General features: G+C 38.3%; 1 protein-coding gene across 2 annotated transcripts in view; it reads right to left on the bottom strand.

The window, feature by feature from the left end:
- HLTF (helicase like transcription factor) overlaps window positions 1-25,005 on the bottom strand; it is a 52,465-nt gene that overhangs the window by 4,510 nt on the left and 22,950 nt on the right. For both annotated transcript variants that reach the window (XM_080929239.1, XM_080929240.1), the window contains exons 13-24: window positions 24,857-24,943; window positions 21,433-21,530; window positions 20,898-21,041; window positions 19,702-19,840; window positions 16,174-16,309; window positions 14,472-14,651; window positions 7,882-8,006; window positions 7,176-7,354; window positions 5,638-5,763; window positions 5,170-5,282; window positions 4,554-4,734; window positions 2,396-2,476 (exon numbers count right to left, since the gene is read on the bottom strand). In XM_080929239.1, the coding sequence (XP_080785365.1) occupies window positions 2,396-2,476; window positions 4,554-4,734; window positions 5,170-5,282; window positions 5,638-5,763; window positions 7,176-7,354; window positions 7,882-8,006; window positions 14,472-14,651; window positions 16,174-16,309; window positions 19,702-19,840; window positions 20,898-21,041; window positions 21,433-21,530; window positions 24,857-24,943 (1,589 nt within the window). The remainder of the gene's footprint in view (window positions 1-2,395; window positions 2,477-4,553; window positions 4,735-5,169; window positions 5,283-5,637; window positions 5,764-7,175; window positions 7,355-7,881; window positions 8,007-14,471; window positions 14,652-16,173; window positions 16,310-19,701; window positions 19,841-20,897; window positions 21,042-21,432; window positions 21,531-24,856; window positions 24,944-25,005) is intronic.

Genomic DNA, 25,005 nt, shown 5'->3' with positions numbered 1-25,005 from the left:
CAAATGCTAAAATATCCTTGTTAATCCAATAACAACAAAAGCTGTATTACAGAACTCTAATGAAATACATTTAAAAAACGATATATACTATTTAGTGTGTTTCTGTACAGAGACACTTCTTATTGCCAAACATGACAGTTATCAAAGGAATTATAAATTTAGTAAATCCTGGGCAATATTCCACAAACAGGACGTAATGGCATAAATTTAAAATTCTAATAGTAATAGTGATAACTTAAAATTTCAAAATGAACATTAACAAGAATACTTCATTAGATATCTAAACATACTCTGTAGTCTCAATCAGTCAAGCTGCAGAACCTGTTTTTAAAAAGCCAAGCATTGTTCAATATGCTTGTAACACCAGTGCTAGGGAGGTGGAGGCAGGAGAATCTCTGGGACTCACTGGCCAGCCAGCCAGCCTATTTATTGGTAAATCCAAGCCAGTGAAACCCCAACTCAAAAAAGTACATGGTAAAAAAAAAAAAAAAAAAAAAAAAGGAAGGAAGGAAGGAAGGAAAGGAAGGAAGAAAAGAAAAAAAGAAAGAGAAAGAAAGAAAGAAAGAAAGGGAGAAAGGAAGGAAGGAAGGAAGGAGGGAGGGAGGAAGGAAGGAAGGAAGGAAGGAAGGAAGGAAGGAAGGAGGAAGAGGAGGCGGTACATGGTGCTTGAGGTCTCCATAGGCACATGCTTGTACACACACATAAACATAATCTTTTTCTGAAGTTATTTTTACGTGTGTGTGTGCGTGTGTCTGTAAGACGAGGGCCAGAAGAGGGTGTTAGATGACCCTCCGGAGCTGGAGTTACAGGTGAGGCTGCCTGACCTGGGTGATGTGAGCTAGGCTTTGGTTTTCTAGAAGAGCTGGCAGTACTCTTAACTGCTGAGCCATGTCTTCAGCTCCCAACAAAAACATACTTTGTAAAAAAAAAATTATGATTATAGTATTATTCTGAGAACAGGAAGGCATCAAGGAAAAAGAACAGGTGAGTGGAGTAGAGACAGAGCCTTAACTAGTATTTGCTACTAGAAGAAAAGACTATGGACTTTTTCAAAGCAACACAAACTCCAAAAACACAAAAGGAGCAATAGAGTCTTCATTGGAAAAAAAATAAACATAGCAACATTTCACAAAGTACAGTATCTTCCAGAAGAATCATAAATACAGACTGACCTTTTTTAAAATGCAAATAAGGCCACAAGTACTAAGACATTAAAAACTAATATAAACAAAGAATGCTTTGACATAAGGTAAAGGGTGCTCGTAATGCTCACTGCTCTGTAATTACAGACAAAATAAAAGGCCTTAAAACCACACATCTAAGTAAAAATAGAACACATTTGAAATCATAGAACTTTAAAACCTTCTCTTGACAAAAAGGCTCGGAAAGTTTACAGATGAGAGCTGGGGATAAACCATTTTCTAAAAAATAGTACTGAAATCATAATGAAAAGGAGAAGTCCTTGATACTCTAAAACTGTGTTTGTACTACAAGCAAAAGCAAAGAAATGAACAAGTAGTTCACGGAAGAACATTAGAACCACAAGCAGCAGCCACATGAAACATGTTTAAGGCCAATGTTTAGGGTAAATGCACATTAGAGCACGCCCACTCACTTACGATCATACAGATTCACACCACTGCAGACGCCACAAACTTACTGTTTGCTTTGTTTTATAATGCTAGCGATCAAACCGGAGGCCTTCTATAGGCTAGAAAGTCTATTGTTAGTTAATAACAATTCCAAGTCCCCAAGTCTAGTTCCGTGACGCTACCCTGAGGAGACACTGGTGTACGTGTACAACTTTTATGGCAACACTGTTTATTACAAGGCAGCTACTTAAGCCACGATGGATCCCTGTGCAGGTGCCAATGAGGACTGAGACTTACAGACTCTGGCTGTGAGTGCTGGGGGCAGAGAGCAATGGGGCTCCACGGGAGTAAAGGGTAAGTGCAGGACTCTGTTAGGATGACAAGGACATTCTGCTCATGGATAGTGATGGCGTCCTCACACCCTGCATATCCCTGATGTAAATGAACTTTGTGTTTAAAATAATGGCTGAGATGGTTCTACCATGGTAAGAAAGTGTTGATCTAAATGGATACAGATGGTAAATCTTCAATGCATGTTTAAGGGAAAGGAATATATTATGAAATAATAAATATGATCCCACTTTCTTTCAAATTTTTTATGTTGAGATACATACATGAAAAAGAACAAATGTTAACTACAGAGGGGGAAAAAAATCTCTGAAAATGTTTGAAACTACAAAGACGACAAAATGAGTTCTACATTCTTTATACATTCAACTTTAATCACGGCCGTGATGTGTTCAGATAGTGCCTGCGTTACTTTTAAAGAGCAAATGTGATCTTAAGTAACTCTGAAAACTCACTTTTGTGATGATAACGTCTTGTTTCTGGCCCAGTCGGTGGCAACGGTCAAAGCACTGGTCCTCTGCAGCAGGGTTCCAGGCCTAAGGAGAACATGACTGAGTTACTACTGCTCGCCGCAGGCCTTCCGCACTAGTCCTCCAGCCCAGCATGTCTGAAGACAGCCAGCCTTTCCCCACACACTTCAACAGTGGCTGGGAATCTTATCTAAGATGTTTCAGACCTGTGTGTTTTGAAGTTTAAATTTTCAGATTCTGGAATATTTGAATGGATCTATAGTGCATAGCCAAATGTCCAAAACTTGCTGAAGTTTGTGACAGTACACAAACAGATCCAAGATTCAGGGCATCTCAGACAGGCATGTTCAACCTGTGCCCACCAAAAGCCTGACAGGTGTGGCAGGAGCGACGTGACAATAATTAAAAGTTCATGATTTTAAAAGAAAGTCGGGTACATGACATGGTTTTTTTTCATATTATGATCTCAAAAAGCTAAAACAAAATTTAAAACCTGTAACAGCTATCAAGGTGGCGCACACCTTTGATCCCAGGACCCACAGGCAGTGAGTGGCAGGCAGATCTCTGAGTTCAAGTCTCATACAGCAAGTTCCATGCCATCTCAAAATAAAAGATTAAGTTTGTAGGCTGTCGAGATGCCCGACGGCTAAAGTGCTTGCTGCTCTTTCAGAGGATTAGAATTCAGTTCTCAGCACCCCATTCAGGCATTTCACAACCACCAGGGTTAACACTAGCTTTAGGGTGCCTGAAGCTCTCTGCCTGGATTCCTCGGGCATCTCCTGTGCACACTGCAGATGCGCACACATAAACGCAAATAATAAACGTTACAAGAAAAGTTACATTTGAAGATTCTTAGAAATGAAAGCAAGAGCTAGAGGTGGCTCAGTGGAATGAGAATTGGCTGCGGAAACATGAAGACCTGGGTTGGAAATCCCCACGAAGTGCAGAAAACCTGGCAATATTTGCTTATACTGGTGTTGGGGCTGAGATAAGTGGGTTCTAGAAGCAGCTGGCTGGCAAGCCGGGCCAAAATGGCAAGTTCTGGGCTCAATTAACAGAGCCAGTCTTGATGGCTTAACATGGAGAGCAACAGAGAAAGTCAGCCAGCGTCCTTTCCTGGTCTACATATTCGCTTGTACAGTACACACATTCACATATACATGTGAGTGTACACACACACACACACACACACACACACACACAAAACCTAAAAACAGTTACGCAGCAAGTGTGAGTGAAATAGAAGCAATTATAATTCATATGCAGATGTGATTTATAATAGCAGTCATCCTTAAGCTGCCATGTCTTCTAAGGAGAGGTCTAAGGAGAGGAATACTTCTGCTAGTCATTTGCTGGTAACTTAAACTGTGCATTTTCTAGTATAGGAGACGGACTTCAGGCTATATCGGCTTACGGTTTTCTAAAAATCTTATGAATAACTTGTATTTCACAGACATCTTAAAATTGTGGTAGCAATAGATAAAATCAAATTTTCTATTCTTCTACTTTATATAGGAATGATAAGCTAACAATATATATCTAGTACACCTACCAGAAATCCAAATTATCTCTAGGGCTTCTATTAGACAACCACATTGAGTGTATGTTATCAGCCAGGGAACCTTACCCAGAATATGTTCGTGGACAGCTGAACCTAAATCAACTAGAATGCGTATCTAAAATGTACTTTGTAGGTGTCCTCCAGGAACTTCTACATTTCAAGAGAGGTTTAAAACTGCATTTGACCTAATATTTAGGCATATTAGAGGCACAAGAGCCAGCATCTGATTTCTAGTCAGATTCCCGATGCCTTGATCACACAATGCAAAGTGAGATCTCACTGATTTGTGCAGCTCACTGAATCTCAAAAGCATTACGATCGGCATGTTTTATGTATTCAGACGAGGTGAAATGCGCAGAGCCCTACTTAACACAGAGCCTCACAAGTTTTACAGATGACTGTGTGATTGTGTGAGCACTCTTTACTTTTCTGTGTAGCTGTTCTGCACATAAGGATAATGAGGATAATGATACCTTTTCACAATTAATTGTAAGTAAAAAGGTTGTTTCTTTTCCTGTTCTGTTTTGGGTTTTTTTTTTTTTTTTTGTAATAATATTTTGAAAAATCTATACAAGTACTTACTGGATCCATTAAGAACACTCGAGAAGCTGCACAGAGATTCAAGCCAACTCCACCTGCTTTTAAGGACAGCAGCATTATAGTGGGTGACCCTGCTTCTGTGCTTTGAAAACACTGAATTGATTCAACTCTTTTCTTTTGAGCCATAGAACCATCTAAGCGAGTAAACACAAATCCTGAGGCTCTAATTGGAAAAAGAAAACATAATATATGATGAGAAATATTAAATAGTTAACAAATATTAGTTAAAACAAACTCATTCATGATGTATTCCTGTGGTAATACGTACAGATCAGTCAAACCCAAGGCCTTGCACAAGCTAAGTAAACAGCTTCTGAGTGAGCTAACATTCATTCAATAACTCATTTCTCGATAAAGCAAATAAATGCCTACTGAGCAGCTAGCCATCTGTCAGGCACTGCCTCAATTGTTTCCTGACTAATTTAGACTTAATTTTAAAACCTTATGCTCAGAAGTTCTGTTGTTACACTAAATATCATTTTAAATAAGATTAAAGGACAAAACCTGGTAAAACATTAAAACATTTTCGAGGAGTGGGCTATCAAACACACATGGACAAAACCCTCCTAGGTGAAGTAAAAGTGCTTGTTAAACTTACTTAAGTGGTGCTTCTATTAAAGACAGGAATGTGGTAAACTGAGAAACAACTAAACTTTTTATGTTGGGGTTCTTCTTCCGTAATTCAATCAAAGCATGCATTAGAGCATCAATCTGAAAAAAGAAAATATTGTAACCATCTCAAGTGGTAAGCTAAGTCCAGACACTCTAGTTTTTCACAACTTGTTTTTACAAACTAATTTTAATAGGGTTCACATAATGAAGGATTCATTGAACAAATCTCCAACATTATTTTTTTACTGGGAGTGTTTTTGTATAATTTAACTAAAAGCCAAAAGAAAAAGACTGAAGACACCATAATAACTCAAATACTTTTCCAACTGAAACTCAACACCAAATATAAACAAAAGCCAGTACAACTAAAGAAATATGAAAAGACAGGATTAAAAGCAGACTTGGAATTACTGTTTTATTATGACATTAGACTATTTACACATGTGGACTTTACCTTTGAACTGGACGTCCATTCCATGCTGGACTTTTTGTCACTGTCACATGACAATTCTTCTGGAGGACATTCTAATAAATTATCTCCATGTATACTATTCCTGCATAAAGGACACTTTGCATGTGGCTATATAAAAAAGAACAAAGAATGAGCATCATTCATGTAACAGAAATATAAATTTACCACGTGTAGAAAGTTCTACGCTCCTTTATTCAAGATTTTTGTCAGATTCATTTACTTGGGATCAACCTGTACCTGAACTACAAAAATATAAACATGTCCTCATGTTGTAAGAGACACGTTTACAATATGTTGTAAAAGACAGAGCAAAACAGTGTAATCCTGACTAAATGCAGAAGCTTAGGAGCACTGAGTATCATCTGCTACTAAGTAAAATGTGACAATTTCTTACACTTAACTATAATACAGTAAAATTATTGTATTGAACACTAGAAAAGGAAAAACAAAGTTCTTAATGTTCTCACCTTGTGGATCACAACCCCTTGCGGGTTACATATCAGAAATTCACATTAATATTCGTAACAGCAAAACTGCAGTTATGAAATAGCTGCAAAACAACTTTATGGTTGGGGTCACCACAGCATGGGGACTGAATTAAAGGGATGCAGCATGAGGACAGTTAAGAGCCTCCAGGTTTTCTAAAACATGTAGTTTATAAAGCTTGTAACAGCATGAGAAGTCCTCACCTCTCCAATACGACAAGCTCATTCAAAGCAAGATCTAATAAAGTGAGCTTGTATCTTAACTAGATACTCAACACCCCTGCAAGGAAAAGACTGTAAAATTAAAACTACATTAAACATCTATACAAAGAACCACCTCTCAGAAGGGAAAGGTAGATGATTGTGACGAGGAATGGATTAGGATAGTAGTTCACACAGCTATATTGACTTCATAATCAAGTCTGTGAGTGTAATTTTCCCACATGTATATTATATAACATTTAAAAATATTTCGAATTTGTTTGCATTAGCTGAAAGATTGTTTAAAATATTATTTAACTTCAAACATTTTCCACACAAGAATCTAGCCATCGTTTATCCTGCCTCACTGAACACAGTGAAGAGCTGTATGTGTCAGAGAGATCCCTGAGACACAGCGGAGCCAGATTGGGGTGATAAAAGTTCAAAACCATCAGATTTTTAAACTTAGTTTAAAGGGAAAAAAAGCTAAATATTCATAAGTGCTTTAAATGTATTAGACTAAATCAAACATGTTGCTTTTTTGCTTTTTAAAAAAACATAGTTACTATAAAATTTGTATTTAACTGAACACAGGGATCTGAAATTTAAAACTACAATTACTGACTAAAACATAATGTCTCCAAAAAGTAATGCCACTTAACTTATAAGTACATCACCTATTACAATGCTGAAATAATTAACCATAAAAGGTGCGTTATTAAATTCAAGAGTGGAACACCTTATCATCTCTAAAGCTTGGTTGGGTTTTTATTATACCAAAGAAAGGCAAATTACTCCATCCAACACTGACTTCATACTGAGCAACAAACTAACCTGTTCACGCTGAATGACCTGGCAAATGCAAGGTTTACAAAACACATGTGCACAACGTGTTATCACAGGAAATCTTAATGAGTCCAGGCAAATAGAACATTCTTCATCTGAACCAGAGCTCAGAATTAACTGCATCTTCCTTACTAACATCTTCCTCAGTTCTTCAGGTGGATCGCTTCCTAGGGAAAAAAGACACTCAAAAATCAGTTTCAGAACAAACTCCGTAATGTGGCTAGAATAGTTTACCTTATACAAGAACACTTTGCTTAATTGCCTTTCATCTTTATTCTGGCATTTGCCAAAAGCATGCCATGAATTTTGAATTCTAAGAAAAAACTCTGAAAGGACAATGGACATCTCATTTAAATAACATCTGCCACCCTAGCAAGCATACAAGAAAGAACCAGTTTGAATGTTCTTCTGTGTTGACATCATACTTCCATTTCATTCATAAAAAATCCTCAGAGTCAGCAAGATGGCTCAGCAAGTACAGACACCTGCGTCCATGCCTGACAGCAGGAATCCAGTCCCCAGAATGAGCATGGTACAGAGAGAACTGACTCTCGCAACTTATCCTCTGATCTCCCACACAAGGGACCTACCTATATAGCAAAGTAACAGACCCGATGCAAGTCGTATAAAAACCCATCCTGCTAACTGAAATATTTAGCAAATACAATGGTATGGAGTAATCCCAGTTCCTTACTGGAGGAGCCACTTGAAGACATTTCGTTTGTAAGAAGATGGGTATGACAACAAATCTGCCGCAGTCTAAGCAGAAGACCCAAGACATCTGCATAGTGTGCAAGGACAGTCCCTTCAGTGAAATACCTAGGGGATAAAATGCCAAACATAATGAGCATCTCTAAACAAGAATAAAAACAAAAGCATCTTCATCTTTAATGAAACCAAGAAAAACGGTCAGCTAAGAACATGCCAATATGCATGACCTACAGACATCAGCTGGTTCTTCAAAATAAGTGGTACATTTGTACTGAAAGGAAAAATCGAATTTCTTATGTAAAAACAGAAATGGGGTGTATGCATGATGACTTCAATTTTCAAGTCCAATGTACACACGTACACACACACACACACAGAAGGGGGAGTATTGTGGCACAGTAATTATGTTTCTGATCTCTGTTATATAAACACCAATAAAACCTAGAAGAATTTACATGTAACCTGACTCCTACAAATAATTTTTTAAAAAATGAGTATTTCTTCATGGCATGGGACTCTGGACAAACAGCTAGTCCAGAAAGAACTCAAAATAGTCAATTTTTGAAAAACCAAAGAGCAAAGAAGGCAGTGAAAGAAAACCCACCAGAAAAGTTACCACAGAACACATAAAAATTATGACTGTGAGCACTTCCACAACTTAACATTACTCAATGAAACAACCCCCACTAAACAGTAAGAATTCATGGCAAAGACTAAGAGACTTATTCAATCAAAGCCAAACCTGAGTGTAACAAAGAAAGGGAAACCATGAGAGAAAAAAAGAGTCACACTATGTGTCAGGCAGTGTTCTACTGAAGAGACACATGACCAGGACAGCTCTTATCAAAGAATGCTGTAATTGGGGCTGGCTTAGAGTTGAGAGGTTCAGCCTATTGTCATCAAAGCGGGAAGTGGACAGTGTTGTTGAGGTCGCTCAGAGCTCTCCATCCAGATTGGCAAACAGCAAGAAGAAAGTGCCACACTGGACTGAAACCTCAAAGCCCAACCCCAGTGACACACTTCCTCTAACAATGGCACACCAATTCCAGTAAGGCCAAACCTCCCCAAAGCACCACTTCCTGTGAGCCTATGAGGACCATTTTCATTCAAACCACCACAAAAAAAAAAAAAAAAAAAAAAAACACTGACAAAACCATATGAAAGAAAAATGGGACTAAGAAAACAAAAATTAGTTATAGGATTATAAATAAATCAATACCAATAAAAAGCAGTAGGAAGACATTTAAAAACATGGAAAGAAAATAGAACAAAACAGTACATTTTGTTGGGTGGAGGGTCATATACATGAATCTAAAGATTTAAATGGTGCTATATTTTCCAGAAGTTTAACAGGAAGGTCCTGGTCAAACTGCAGGACTTTTCAGGGGGTGTGGATGAAAGGTTGAGCTTCTTGGTATTATGAAACATTCTTCATTGGCTCAGGTGCTAAACTCCAGGTCCCCAGCTGCAGGAATGACACCTGAGGTTCTAGAAACTTTGCCTCCTTTATCATATTGTTGTTTTCCTGTGTAGTCCCCACCATAATGGATTGACACCTCTGAAGCAGAAAGCCAAACTAAAAGCTTTCTCTCCAAGTCACTGCTCTCAATTGAGTCAAGAATTGGCTACAGAAAGACAAAACTGACTAATACTCTTCCAAAGAAATATTCGGTACAAGAGAAAAAAGCGAGCAAACTGAAGATTACATATCCAATCTGAAACTTCAAGCTGACGATGCAATCCAGTCTTAATCCAGTCTCCTGGTACAACACTAACTGGATGACTTCATAAGCATTTTTTACTACTAGTGACAGTGGCAATGTTTTGGATAGTCAAGAGAGTAAGAAGTAGGAAACATAATATAATACACATGATAAACTTCCGAGTTCCAAAACCAATCTGCTAGAATTCAAATAACAATTCTGTCTTCTGTGCCTCAGCCTCCTGATCTAAAATGGGGGCAGGGGAGTTTATTGTACTAACTAAATAAAGCACCACTAACTCGCACATTAACTATTTGGATCAATTATACCCAATCAATGCTTACTAAGTATTAATGACTACTGCCTATTAAAGAGAATACCAATAGGGAATATTGGTAAATGAGAATACAAATCAGACAGCTTTATCAGCTCTGGATTCCCTCCCTGGCATGGCTGCATTTGACTGGCACTCAGCATTTTGTTTTAAGAAATTGCTTAATGACATGGTGACAAGCGGCTTCCACTGTTTTACCAGCCACTTGGAGTACCTTTTCGGATAGACCTATGCTTAACCTAAACACTCTCTCAGGTGACCTTACTCAGTCTCATGGCTTCCATCACTCACAAATGAGAAACTTATGAATCAAACTGAGAACACTGAATTCTATACCTTCATAGCCAGCTGGTAAAGACAATCTGGTATCTTTCCTGGACACTTCATAAATGGCATGTCCAATGCTGAGCTTCTGATCCCACTTTAAAACCTGTTCTTCCCAAAAATGACCAACTAACCAAACATACCACAGCTCCCAGGGACTAAAACACCAACCAATGAGTTCACATGGAGAAACCCATGGCTCCAGGTGCATATGCAGCAGAGGATGGCATTGTCTGTCATCAATGAGAAGAGAGGCCTTTGGTCCACTCGTTTTCCTAGTGGAGGAGAATGCCAAGGTGCTGAGGTGGGAGAGGGTGGTTGGGACAGGGAGCACCTTCATGGAGGCAAGTAGAGGGAGAGGGGAGATGGGATTGGGGAAAAGGAGATAACATCTGGAAAATACAGAGAATATCCAATAAAAATGTTAAAAATAATAAAAATACAAGAAAAAATAAATATGAAATAGAGACTAGCTTTAGAAGAAAAAATTTAAAAGTATAAATAAAATTGGAAAAGATACTAAGATACAGACAGAAGAAATAAGGCAAGAGCCTATAGCACAAACAAACAAACAAACAAACAAAAACCCGTTCTTCCTTTATGCCTACCTCTGCAAAAGTAAATTTTCTTTTGATCTATTACTTCCTCTATTGTGCATAAACACTAAGCTTCCATGTGGGTTACAGGACACCAGGGCGGGAGGCATCCAATCAGGAAGCAGGGAGAGGAGCACTGATATTCAACTTGCTTTCTTCCTTTGATCTCAGTTGGGACCCCAACCCATAGAATAGTGTTGCCACAGTGAGGGTGGGTCCTCTTTCTTCAGTTAACCCACTCTAGAAAACCCTTCAGACTTGTCTGCTAAGTAACTCTAGATTCTGTCAAGTAGACTGTATCGATCATCAAAGTCCACCTCCTACCACGTTATACAAATACACCATTTTTAAGCCATGATCTTTTCCCCGAGTCTCTACAGGATCATGGCTATCTCATAATGCAAAATACATACTGTTCTGACTGTTTTTATGTCAACTTGCCACAAGCCGGAGTTATCATAGAAAAAAAAAACTTCAGTTGAGGAAATGCCTCCATGAGATCCAGCTGCAAGGCATTTTCTCAACTAGTGATGGGGGAGGGGGGACACACCCAGCCCATTGTGGGTGGAGCCATCCCTGGGCTGGTAGACCTGGGTTCTATAAGAAAGCAGGCTGTACAAGCTAGGGGAGCAAGCCAGTAAGTGACATCCCTCCATGGCCTCTGCATCAGCTCCTGCTTCCTGACCTGCTTGAGTTCCAGTCCTGACTTCCTTTGGTGATGAACAGCAATCTGGCTGAATAAACCCTTTCCTCCCCAACTTGCTTCCTGGTCATGAAGTTTTCTGTAGGAACAGAAACCCTGACTAGGACAACATTCAATCTAACTTCAAAAGTCCCCAAAGTCTCAGTAGTTCTAACACTTCAAAAGTAGAGCCACTTCTGAAATCCAAGTAGTATCTTAACCATGAGCCCCTATAATATGAAAAAATAGTTAATCAAACATATAATAGCATGGACTAATGATTGCCATTATCAAGGGAGGAATGGTAGCATAGCATAGAAAAACTGGACCAAAACCAGCAGGGCAAAACAACCAATCCTGCAGCTCCAAGTCAGACACACAGGGCTTATGATCTAAGCTTCAAAGGGCTCAGGCCCTGCCCCTACAGTTTTTCTTTCCTCCTGGAATACACATTGCTTGAGGGCTCTGTATTCCATGCTTTTCTCAAGTGACAGCCCACCGTCCAGGCATCTCCAACATTCTGGGATCCCCATTCTAACTTGTACCTTCACAGTAGTCTCTCAGGCCTCCTTGTGGAGAATCTAATTCTGCTACATGTTGTTCTGACCTCCGTGACTTTCTAGTGCCTTTGGACAAGACTCCTGGAAGCATTCACTCCTGTATCTTTTTTTGCTACAAAATTAGTGCCTTGACAACACTGTCTGCCAAATTCTGCTGCCAGCTTAAGAAGTAGCTCAGTCCCGTTGTACTGGCTTCTGGGTGCCTTCCAGGATAACAGAGAAACACTTCCGTCTGTGTTCCCATGTGGGAAAGACCCGAGTGGCACTCTGAATTCAGAATCGGCTCTTAAATGAATTGACTTTCATTAAGAGAGATCATTGGATAGATGGGTTCCTGCCCTTACAGTATCTTTCCAATTGTTTTAATGCAGAACAAGAGGTCTCTCTTTAGTGGGATTAAAATTCTTTAATAATTATACATGATTTAATCAGCCTTGTCTAAAACTTTAAACTTGCTCAGGGCTCTTTATCTCACCACATTACACAATTCTCAATATCTTTCTGACCCATTTATTGCTCTTCTTCACCATAGACCTGGATAACTGTAAACTATTCTACACAGAGATTTCCTTAGTCAAACAAGTTAATCCATTGCCTTTTAATTCATTTTTTTTGTCTCAGGACATGGGAAAATGTTGCCAGGTTTTGACAGAACACAGCACATATAGCCCTTAGCCCAGTGTAATGGTGAATCTCGATCGTTAAGTTGATGAAACCTAGAATCACCTAGGAGACAAGCCTCTGGATATATCTGTGAAGATTATCTTGATTAGGTTAAGTGCATAAAAGATAAGCCTATTGTGGCTGGATGCCATTCCTTAGGCTGGGATCTAGAAAGTTCAGGACAAGCACTCACTACACTGCTTCCTGGCTCTAGATACAATGTGACAAGTTACCCAAAGCTGCTGCCACTGTGACCTCCACTGTGGTGATAGGCAGTAACCTCCAGCCAAAGTAAACAAACTCCTTTCCCTTAAATTGCTTTTGTCACAGGATTTCATTGCAGCAACAGAAACAAGTAAGACATCGCATGATGTGACCAACCTAACTTGGAAATCTCGTGAACTGAGCCTCCACGGTCCACATTTCTTTCAACATTCTTCTCTTCCAAAGGCCTACCTGAATAGCTCAATAAGCTCTAGCTTCTGGCTTTTCTAGCCCAGAGATCCAAACTCTGATAGTCCTCTAAAATATTTCAAAGGCTTACAAATCGCTAGGTCAGGCTTAGAAAAAAAGCAGCAATCTGACTTCTAGGCTCCAGTTTTCAGCATTGGTTTCTTCTCTCAATGCTATGCCCAAATACTTAAAAAGGAACTAGAGAATGTCATCAGTGAACTGTAAGGCCAGAGTATCTACAGAGTAAGATGGTGAAAACTTGTAGAAAACAAACCAAAGTTACAACCATCTTTGAAAAACATGTTTACAGTAGGATGGTATTCTGTGTAGTACTAGAAACATGTAAGAAATATGTCAGCTTGACTTACAAGAAAATGTAGAAATCTAAGAACAGAAAATGATGACAATTAAAAAGACTTAAGAACTAGAAGGCGAGTAATCACAGTTCAAGCAAAAACGTATCTTCTGTGAATGCCCACAGAGATCAGAAAGAGACAAAGACAAAACTGGGTTGTAAATTAGGGACTCTTTATAACAATAGACACTTTCACAAGGTAGGCACAAAGCAGATTTGATAAGAGAGATGAAAAAAAATATAAACTTCCAAGACCGAAATCTTCGCGATGTAAAGTGAAATGTCTTCTCAAACTATTATAGCCAAGATTACTAAGTGGCTAAAATACATATATACTGAAATGCAGTAGACTAAAATGAGTTTTATATTTTCAATAAAAGGAATCAGAAAATTTAAATCCATTAAGTTTTATGAGGGCAGGAGAAGCAGAGGAAAAGAATCAGGAAATACTAAAGCTGTTTTTATAGGTAGTAAGGAAATACTTCACTGAAAAGTTGATTTATAGAAACAAAAACTAAGAGATTGTGATTCAAGAGTATGTCCAAGAGAAAACAAATATAAAAGCCCAAGTTGGATGCATGTCCCATGCCCTGTGTTATCCTCACATGATACTCAGAAATGGAAGTAAGCAAGGCCCTCTGACCTCAGAAATCAATATTTTAAATAAACTTTTATTTTCTCAGGTCCAAGAAATTACTTAGCTGATAAATTATACTCATTTCATTCATTTCAACTATGTGTAAAAAAGGAAAGAAAATCTTAAAGTATAAGCCACAAAAGAATAGTTTGCAATATATTTTAGACTTTCACCTAAAATGTTGAAAATCTGTAAGTCAGTTAATAACAAACTAAAAAACGTAGACAAAACCCAAAAACATTTAAAGTAGCATTCTCTTTCCATACCTTCCAATGGCAGCTTTGCCTTCATTTTTAACAGACTGATAAATCTTTCTCTCTTCTTCTGACAAAGTAATGTGCTGAATAAATACTTTCCTTTCTGGTAACTCCAAAACAGGTTTCCCTTTAATTTTGCTTGTCTTTGTTCTTCTAAGTGTGATATTTTTAATTAAAGACTGTAAACGCCTAGTCAAAGTAAAACAAGTAATTATATAACTATTTCTGAGCAATAAGAAACAAAAAACAAAAGTTTACTGACTTATAATCTTACTAAATTGAAAGTTTTTTAAAAATAATTTATTTAGGTTTTTATAGTCACAAGAATATTCTATAAATAAAGAACTATTACAAAAAAAGTAATGAAATTACATCTCAACAAAATACCAATTATTCTATATTGTGTACTTACTTTCCAAAGCTTTCCTGGTTTTGTTGTCAACATTGATACTTTTATTTCTCAAATACCTTTTTATCAACTGTACTACCCAATACACAGTATCTAACTTCTTACTAAGCAGCTTAGTAACTTTAAGGTACTTTATTAAATAGAATAAAAAGCTTATCCTCTGTACTAACGTAATCCTCTTCTCCTGAGTTAAGAAAAATCCCATGCTATCATCTTCAGGGCCTTCGAGCCAAGGCAAAGGGCAGGGGCAATGGGGAGAAGAACCCTGTGAGGGGAACGGGAGGAGGGGAAGCAGCATTTGGGATGTAAATACATAATCGATTATTTTTAAATCCCAGATACTATGAAAAGTAAAGGTATAATATGAAAATCAAGTAAGTTAATGAATGACTGAAGAGTAAAATCATGTAAACTCAGAATAGGGAATGAAATGACTTTCTTGGCTCTACAATCTTTCCATTTTTTCCCCTCAAAGACACATTTTTAAATGATGCTTCTCAGTTATTATTTCCAATAATAATAAAATAAACAAATTTTAACATAGACTAAATAGGGCAAAAATACTTCTCAGCAATCACGCGGCCAGTTTTGACAACCAGGATAATGGCTTATATTTTAAATCATTTCCACTTGAACTCACAGTTGGAAGCACATTTTACTGTTTCTACCCATAACAGAAGTTAAGTATTTCAGTACATACACATCTTCCATCTTCACAGGAGAACGGACTCTGATTTTTTTTTTCATCTCTATTATGTTTCTGTTTCTTTTTCCGTGCTGACTGACACTTTCATAATGACTGTATGACCCACTGCAGAGTCCCAAATCCTGTTTAGACAATAGCTGCTCTAGAACCACAGCAGCCCACTGATGTTCTCACCCCTTTCTCACCTTTTATCTGTACCAGCCAAAACAAACCATGTTCATTAAAATCTCTAAGATCACTGTAGTCTGTGTACCATCCCATCAAATGCCTCTATAAAAGTTATATATAAGTTATCAAAATATAATGCACAGTGAATCATCAAAGGATATAGCTTTTCATAGCACTGTGGGATCTGTTACTTTGGGGTAATAGCCTCACGCAGTGAGCGTAAAGCTCTGCCTTTCCTTTCAGGTTTGCTAAAATACGGAAAAGGTACACAAACAGAAAGCTTGGATGCCCACACACAAGTCACCAGGTTTCCAGTCAGTGACACTGAGGGTCTTATGCTTTGGAGACTAAAGCTACGTGAACACAGTAGACAGTGGAATTAGGTTTCATAAATTGTCACTAATGGGTCACCTCATAAACTTACTTACCGAAGTCCTCCCTCATCTCCTGTCATGACAGGACGCTGTATTATTCTATGCCACCATTCTCTATCAGTAAATGGTCTGAGTTTTAAAAAGGACAGAAGAGACCACAAGTCCTTTAAGGAATTCTGAATGGGAGTACCTAAAACAAAACAAATATTCAGAACAGCAAACCATTGTAAGTCTTAAACTGATCTTCTGGTGCTAGGGAGTCAGATCCAGGCCTCACACATGCTGGGCAAGAACTCTACCACCGAGTTATAGTTCTTTCCCCAGAATCTTGACCCTGTCCAATGAGACAAATGACAATGGAAACTGGACACTGTACTAGGCTCACACCAACTAAGGTTCCCATATAATTAACATGGCAGATGTTTGACACACTGAGCCACCTCTTCAGTCTTGATTTCTTCCCATTTCTCAGTTTTTAAAGGCAAAAGGGTGGTCATATAAAGGCCGAGATGGAGTGTATTTATTGCTTCTATGGTTAGGCAACAATTAGATGATTAAAAGAATAGCTAATACAGAATCAAGGAAATAGAAATCCCTTCTTAGCAGTGATGGCTGTTCAAGGATCACTTGAGAGATTTTGTATATCTCTTTATGTAAATCATTAATTTGAACATCAATAGTATCAGAAAAATCTGACACAGTAAAGCAACACATGCCAGGAAATTGTCAACAATGGAGATTATACTTGAACACAAATAATTATAGTAGCTCTATTTACAAAACTGTGGTCACCTTTGGTATATAAAAGTGGTGCTGAATTTTGGGTGTTGACTTTGTACCTGGCAACTTTGAATTTAAATTTATTCAAATGTCCAGATAAAGACAGATGACGGTAGCATTCATCAGTAACCTCAGGAACCTAACAACAAGGTGAGGAATATTTACAGTGAGAACTATTAAGACATCAATGAAAGAAACTGAGAAAAATACCAGCAACAACAACAAAAGAATCAGGGGGGTAGAGAGGAACTAGAAGGAGCTGGAGAAATATGACCACAATATGTTGAGAAAAAAAACAACAACCTTTTTCTCCATTGGGGGGGGGGGGGGGAATCACTCCCAGCTTTGCAGTATAATGCTTGGAAATGGTACTGGGCTTATTTAGCAAGTGTATAAAATATCAAATTAAACAACCACCATAAAAAACAACAACAAAACAGAAACAGAGCAAACAAACAAAACCAACAAGAAGCCTGACTGAACGGCTCGGTGGTCAGCATGAAGGCTCCGCGCCCCTGGAAGAAGTAGCCGCAGCTGCTCCAGATGCCCATCTAGTTCCTGCTACCCGTCTAGCCTTGGGGAGAAACCACTCCAAGATTTTACTAAGACATCTTAGGAAGGTTCTTAATATTTAGTAGTGAAATATAACTCCCTCATGGTCTGTAAAATAATTTAGCAACATGACATGTAAAACAGTTATTATGGATTAGATAACCTGAAGTTATATATAATGAGGGAATAAATAGAAAAATATATTTTTCAATTTCTAGGAGAAAGATGGCCATTTGTTTAACTAAAAGAAACAGATACAATGAAAGACTCCTGTAAAGGGGAAAAATACTGTAAAAATATCCTGTGATGGTTTGTACATGTTTGGCCCAGGGAGTGGCACTATTAGGAGGTGTAACCTTGTTGGAGTAGGTGAGTCACTGTGGGTGTAGGCTTTAATATCCTCGTGCTAACTGCCTGGAAATCAGCAATATTCTCCTGTTTGTCTTCAGAACAAGAACTCTCAGCTCCTCCTGCACCATGCATCCCTGGACACTGCTATGCTCCTTCCTCAACAACAGTGGACTGAACCTCTGAACCTGTAAGCCAGCCCCAATTAAGTGTTCTCCTTCTAAGAGTTTCCTTGGTCATCGTGTCTGTTCAAAGCAGTAGAACCTTAAGATATGTCCATACTGTGAAAAATGATCTATAAATCAAAATCAATCCTTATCGAGATACTACTGGCACTCCTAAAAAACTAGAAAAAAAATTATATTAAAGTTCATATAGAATTATTTGGCTGACAAGTTGGCTCAGTGGGTAAGGACACTTGTTGTGAAGCCTGAAGACCAAATTCAGATTATATATGTTAGGAGGAAAAGTATAAGTTGTCCTCTTACATCCACACATATGCTATGGGGCACATGTATACATTTTCACACACATACTAGATGAATAATGTAAAAGATGTTACAAATCCATATGGAATCACAAAACCCTTTGTAAAACAACAGCTCAATATCAAGTTAAAACAAAGCAGGAAGTATCACATTACTTGTCTTCTTCAACCATAACATCAGCGTAAGTATTGAAAAGAACAGTATTGTCAGAGACAGAGAAGTCAGTGGAACAAAATGGAAAAGACTAAGAAACCCGTGACTATAGCCAGCTTATCTTCAACAAAGTACTTAGGCACAACACTAATAAAACGACAAATCGCGATTACTGTATAGAGAAACTGGAAAAATCCATGCAGACCAAAGACACTAAGCTAGGTATAAAACCCAATTCAAAATGGACTAAAATTTTAAATGTAAAATCTGAAGTTGGGAAACTACTATGAAAATCGGTAAAATTCATACATACACACACACACACACACACACACACACACACACACACACACACAATTTCTACTTAGAAATCAAAAGAATGGTGGTCACCAGAGACTAAAAGGGAGTGGAGGAGGAAAAGGGAGTAAGATTGTTCCACCGTTACTAAGGTACGGCATGATAAGAAAAGTTCTGTTGTTTTTACTGCACAGTAAAATGACTGTAGGAAAGCAATGTACTCTACAAATTCTAAAAGCTACAAGAAATTATTTTGAATGCTTTTGGTACAAAACCAAATGGGGAAACATATAATTACCTAATTTGAAAATGATACAATGAGCTCTCAGAGCACATTAAAGTCTATTAATATGTGTAATGTTTAGGCATTAATTTAAAAACTAACAAAAAAGGGCTAGAGATGGCTCAGCAGTTAAGAACACTGACTGCTCTTCCAGAGGTCCCAGCAACCACACGGTGGCTCACAACTATATGCAATGGGATCTGATGCCCTCTTCTCGTGTGTGAAGACAGCAACAGAGTAGTCATATACATTAAATAAATAAATAGATAGATAGATAGATAGATAGATAGATAGATAGATAGATAGATAGATGATAGATAGATAAAAAATAACCTAGCCACATCCCTCCCCCAAAAACATGATGGCTGGGAGTTAGTTCAGATAAAGTGCTTGCCACAATGAGGGACTGAAGTTGGAGCCGCAAAATCCACACACATTCTGAATATGTACAATAGCCTGACTGTAATGCCAGTGCTTGGAATGCAGAAGGCAGCTGGACAGCTCACCTAGCTCAGAGATCCTGCCTCGGTGAGAAGGTAAAGAATGATCCAAAAAGATACCTGATACTGATATCACATTTGGATGTGAGCTCGCATGCACACGCACACAAGCACAGCTTCATATGTATGAGCAGACACCCAAGTTTACATAAGAAAGAATAAGACTGAACGCTATAATTACCTGTCAGCACCCATCTTCGTTCTGCCTCTAACTCAAGTATAGCTTTTGTCTGCTGAGCATTTGGATTTCGTATGGCGTGTCCTTCATCCAGGATCACCCGTAACCACTTGATGCTATGTAATGGACTGTCGTCTTTAGTCTGCAAAAGAGATTTCATAGGAACTCAAAAAGCACAGTAAAATAACACAGTCTGTAAGTGCTGTTAAATAATAAGAGTTTGATCTTTATTACCAGCGCTTACAAGGTTCCCGGCACTGTTAAGTACTCCAAAGACTTAACTAGTGAACACTTGAGCCTTGATATTACCTCTACCTTATAGCTAAGAAAACAAGATAGTAAATATGTTGCACAAGGTGCCACTAAGAAACACTAGGTCCTCCTCCAAGCTAAGAAGCTGACAGAGTCATGCACAATTTGGAGTCAGTGAACCGTTTTGCATCAGACTGAAACCTGACAGAAAAGCCATCCTTTATAAAGTAACTCACTGTAACAATCTTGCTTCCTTCCATACAAATGGTAATGTTCTTTCTAGAACACTGAGATTTTAACCACAGTATCTTCAAAACAACTTACTGTTAAGAAAACTAACAGACTCATGAAAGAGCCAAGAACCTAATTAATAACTACTATAAACAAAAAGTTTGTTTTCAAGCTGTACCACTAGTCAAGTCATTAAGCAAACAAAAAACAATTTTCCAGAACATCAAGAAGAAATTTGTTGATGAACCCTACAGAAAATATAAATTTAAAATTTTAACGGAAAACATTCTAAATGAAAACCATTTCCAAATTAGTATCTCAAGAAGGTACAAAGCTCTTCTTTGCAACATGCAATCTTATAGACATTCTTAAGTATTTTCCAAGTCAGAAAGTCAACAGTATACATTATGAATTAATTTAATAATTTATTAGAGTAACTTAGAAACATGGAAAAACAGCTATTAAATTCAACTTTAAACAATCTCTAGGCAAGGCTGGAGAATAACTAGGTGGCTAGGAATGCTTGCTGCTCTTGCCTGAAATCCTTTTCCCAGTACCCACCTCATGTGACTCACAAATACCTGTAATTCCAGCTATAGGGACCTCCAAAGGTACTAGCACTCACCCCTCCACACACACACACATACACACACACACACACACACACACACAATTGAAAAATAATAATTAAAGGCTCTAGGTATATGCATACTTACTCCATAATCATGAGTTAGAATATTGTAAGTAGTTAAAACAATATCCTGTTTTGAAAGCCAGGCTGAATCTCTAATACGGTCAGGACCATAATAAACATAAAGATTCAAGTGCACTTCTGATTTTATATGTTGTCCAAACTGGTCCTAAAAGAAAATTACAGATATTTTAATAGGGAGTAGATGGATATCAAGTTTACCAACTTTACTCAAACTAAAGTATAATGTGCCTTTATGGAAGGATAAGAGGTAGGATAAAGGAAAATCAATGTTTCTGGACAAGGAACAGCACGTGCTCCATCTCTAGACACTATGTGTGCTGTGTAGTCAGCCTACACAGAGGAATAAAAATGGATCAAACTTTATATCAGCATTAACAAGTTAATCATATAAGCCTTCAAAACAAGTACTTACTTCAATTCAACAAATGTAACTCACTTAACAGATATTAAATGAATGTCACACATACTTATAACAATACATTCTTACAGACAAATATGGTAATATCCCAATTTAGGCCGAAAGGCTTTGGACTTACAATCCAATTGCTCAGCACAGAGAGTGGACAGATGACCAGTGTTGTCCTTGTCCTCTCTCTGGTGTCACGTTTCTTCGAGCCCTCCATCACAGAGGTGTCTGAAAGAAACAAGGTGCTGACAGACTGGTTGGGAGACCTGCTTTTTTTAAATCCTGAAATATACATCTCAATAAGGTCCTAGCTATCATTATCTATAGAGAAAGAAATCTAGAAGAATTGAGCAGAAAATGGGCTGAAGTGCGGGTGGGAATGCTCTTCTATGCCTTTAATCCCAGAGCACAGGAGGCAGAGGCAGGCAGAGCTTTGTGAGTTCAAGGCCTTCCTAGTCTACAGATCTGAGTTCCAAGAAAGCCACGGCTACTTGGCTTGAAAACCAAATCAATAAATAAATAAATAAATAAATAAATAAAAAATAAAAAAATAATAAATAAATAAATATATATATATATATATATATATATATATATATATATATATAAATAAAATGGACTGTTTCCAGTTTTTCTCACTCCATAAAAGCAAAAATATAATAATTATTATTTGTCAGGAAGAATCAAAGGACTGTAGACACTGGGGACAGTCTTCCCTCTTCAGTTACAAGTTTCTAGAAACACCCTCATAGAACAACCAAAGGTGTTTCTATGGTGATTCTAACCTCAATCAAACTGACAAGGAAAACTGACTGTCACAACCCTATGTCTTGTCAACTTAACACATAAGCACAGCACTTTAAGTCGGCACATTCCGCCCTGGCCCCTGAACTCTCATGTTCATCTCAAACTTCAAAATGCATTCAGTTCATCTCTAAAAGTCCCCATGGTCTTTGTGAACAGTCCTAACACTGTTCAATAATTCAAAGGCTCTTCTGAAACTCAGGACAAGTTTGTAACTACAGATCTCCTCACAAACATCCTAAGGATCTCCCTCATCCCGGAGTGTCACTCTAACTAAAGCCATGCTTTCCCAACTTTGTGGAATGACCTCCCTCGGGAAGTCTGTCCCTGTCACACACTGTGAAGCCTCAGCAGCTTTTTGAAATCTCAACCCAAACTTCCATGAGCCTTTGCTTGGGCACCCTGCATGCCTACAAAATCAGGACCATATGACCAACATTCCCAAGTTCTGCAGCCAGCCCAAAATATGGCCTGGCACCCTTGGGCAAAAGCTGTAACAACTTCTGTGTACTTTTAAGGCTGAGCCTACAAAAACACAAGTCCAGGTGGCAACCAAGGAACAGACAGCTCTTTCAGTGGTATATTGTATCTTGGCTCTTTCCTTTCAAATTCATCTGCACTTTTACAAGCGGGATCCTTCAGTGGGTAAGGTCTTGCCTTCTGTGTACTTCTATGCACAAATGCAATGTCAATCTCTAACAATTATAGTTGCTCTCTACATATCTCCCCTGTCCTCAACTGTAAACCCCCACACTCCTTCCTTGCCAGGCTGCATGTTTGCCTTAGCTTTCTGCCCCACTTGCAGGTTTCTCTGTCAACCTGGCTAAGAGCAGTGAGCAGTTACCATAACATAGCCTAAGTATTATCCTGTGTTGAAATTCCTGTGCCAAACAATTAGCCAACTGTAGGATGATGTCGTTATGCAACAAGGAGGGTCCAGCCTATCATTGGATGAGAAGGAAAAGTGGGCGGGGAAAGGTCTACGAAGGAGATGGAGCCAGAGGAGGATCTAGATCCAGGTGGTCTTCACTGGCGATAGGAAAAAATAATTATTTCTAAGGGTTTCTTGGGTCAATTTGTTTTATTGGTGGGCGATTTACATCTTTGTCAGACGGTTGTAAGCTTATTGTGTGGATATACTGTGGATTGAGACTTTAAGATATAAATCTAATTGATAAATTAATGATTATTAAGTCATGATTTTTCCGGGCTGTGGGGAATGTGAGCTAAGATCCTGGCTGGCAGGGAGACAGCTGGAAGATGGCGGCCCGTGGACCGCCTGGGTCTGAGAGAACTTGGGGACAGTGTGGAGCCGCTGATATAAAGGTACCCCACAGTGTCATGTGGCCTAATGGTGCCAGCACTAGCGCAGGATAAAAGGTTACAACAATTTTATTTATCACAACAGCCAACCAATGCTTTTTAAATTCAGTACCACTCAAATGCTCAAAATGTACACAGAATTAAGCAGATTCTTCACCAGAATAAACATAATAGACCACTAGCCCAAGAAAGTCATGTGAAACCTGATGAGCCATGTCCCTACTATCCTCATGTCTCTCACACTCTGAACTTCCAAATCCCCACCAGAACAGCCCAACAGTCTCTTGTTTAAAGGGTGTCTACAGCCTACAGCTCCAAAATCTTTCACATTCTTCCTGCAAACCAGTGCTAAATGCTTACAAACCACTGTCCGGCTTATCACAGCAACAGTGCCCTTGCTCAATACCAATGTTCTGTTAGGTTTTGTGTCAAAATACCTGACAAAAGCAAGTTAAAAAGAAAAGCCAAGGACTGGCTTTGGCTCACAAGTTGAGAACACAGCCTGTTATGGATGGGAAGTCACAGCACCAAGAGCAAGAAGCAGCTGGTCACACACCATCCACATCAGCAAGCACAAAGCACAGCATCCATGCTGGTGCTCAGCTCGCTGCTTCCTTAAGTCCAGGACCAGTCCACGGAATGGGACTGCCTACACTCACGGGGAATTTTCCCTCTCTAATTAAGTATCTTTAGATTTACTTTTAATTATCTGTGTGCATATGATATGCATGTGTGTCTGTGTGAGTGCCTACAGAGCTCAGAAGTAGTTGGGATTACAAACATCTGTGAGCTATCCAAGATAGCTGCTGGGAACTGAATTTGGGTCTCTAGAAGAGTAGTTTGAGCTCTTAACCCCTAAGCCATCCAGTTCCAAAATACATCACATTTAAACAGGCTACATTCAATTCTACTTTTATGCACATTATACTGCCTTATCTTCATTGCATCACTTAACATGTAATGTCTTTTACTTATTCACTGCATCCCTTGTGACTCTTCACTAAGCCATGGAAATAAGACCGTGTGCTATAAATGGAGACCATGGCACAGAAATACAATTTCTTCCAGACATCTATCTTTAATTCAATCTCTTTTCACCATGTTCATAAGCAATACTGTGACAGTCTTAAGGAAAGCAAACCTTAATCCTACTAAAAACTATATCCTTATTTAAATTTGTCCAAGCTGGGCTCTAGACCAATCATAAATGGCTGTGTTCACTTACAGGAATCAGTACCTCTTCCATCCAGAGCACTCTTCCCTCATACCCCCGCCCTTTCTAAAACAAACGCAGTAAGAAAGGCATAGAGAAAGATAAATCAGCATTCTTCCTCTTCAGTATTCTCTACATTTTTCATAGTATATCTGATATTGTTATTTAAATATTTTTCATTAAAATAGGGGGAAACGTAGAAAACTAGACTTACCCTTTTCCAACATTTTCCTTTTTGTTGCAGAGGCAAAAAAAGTAAGTATTTGAGCAAATTTTGTATCTTCTTTAACCTTAGACGATCCTGATAAGAAAAAAAAATCATTGAATCATTAAAATTAGTTACTGTGCTTCCTTAGGCACTTT

This window comes from Micromys minutus (assembly GCF_963924665.1).
Source record: "Micromys minutus genome assembly, chromosome: 15".
NCBI lineage: Eukaryota > Metazoa > Chordata > Mammalia > Rodentia > Muridae > Micromys > Micromys minutus.
Note: the sequence above shows the minus strand (reverse complement) of the source record. Positions and strands in the feature narration are given on the sequence as shown.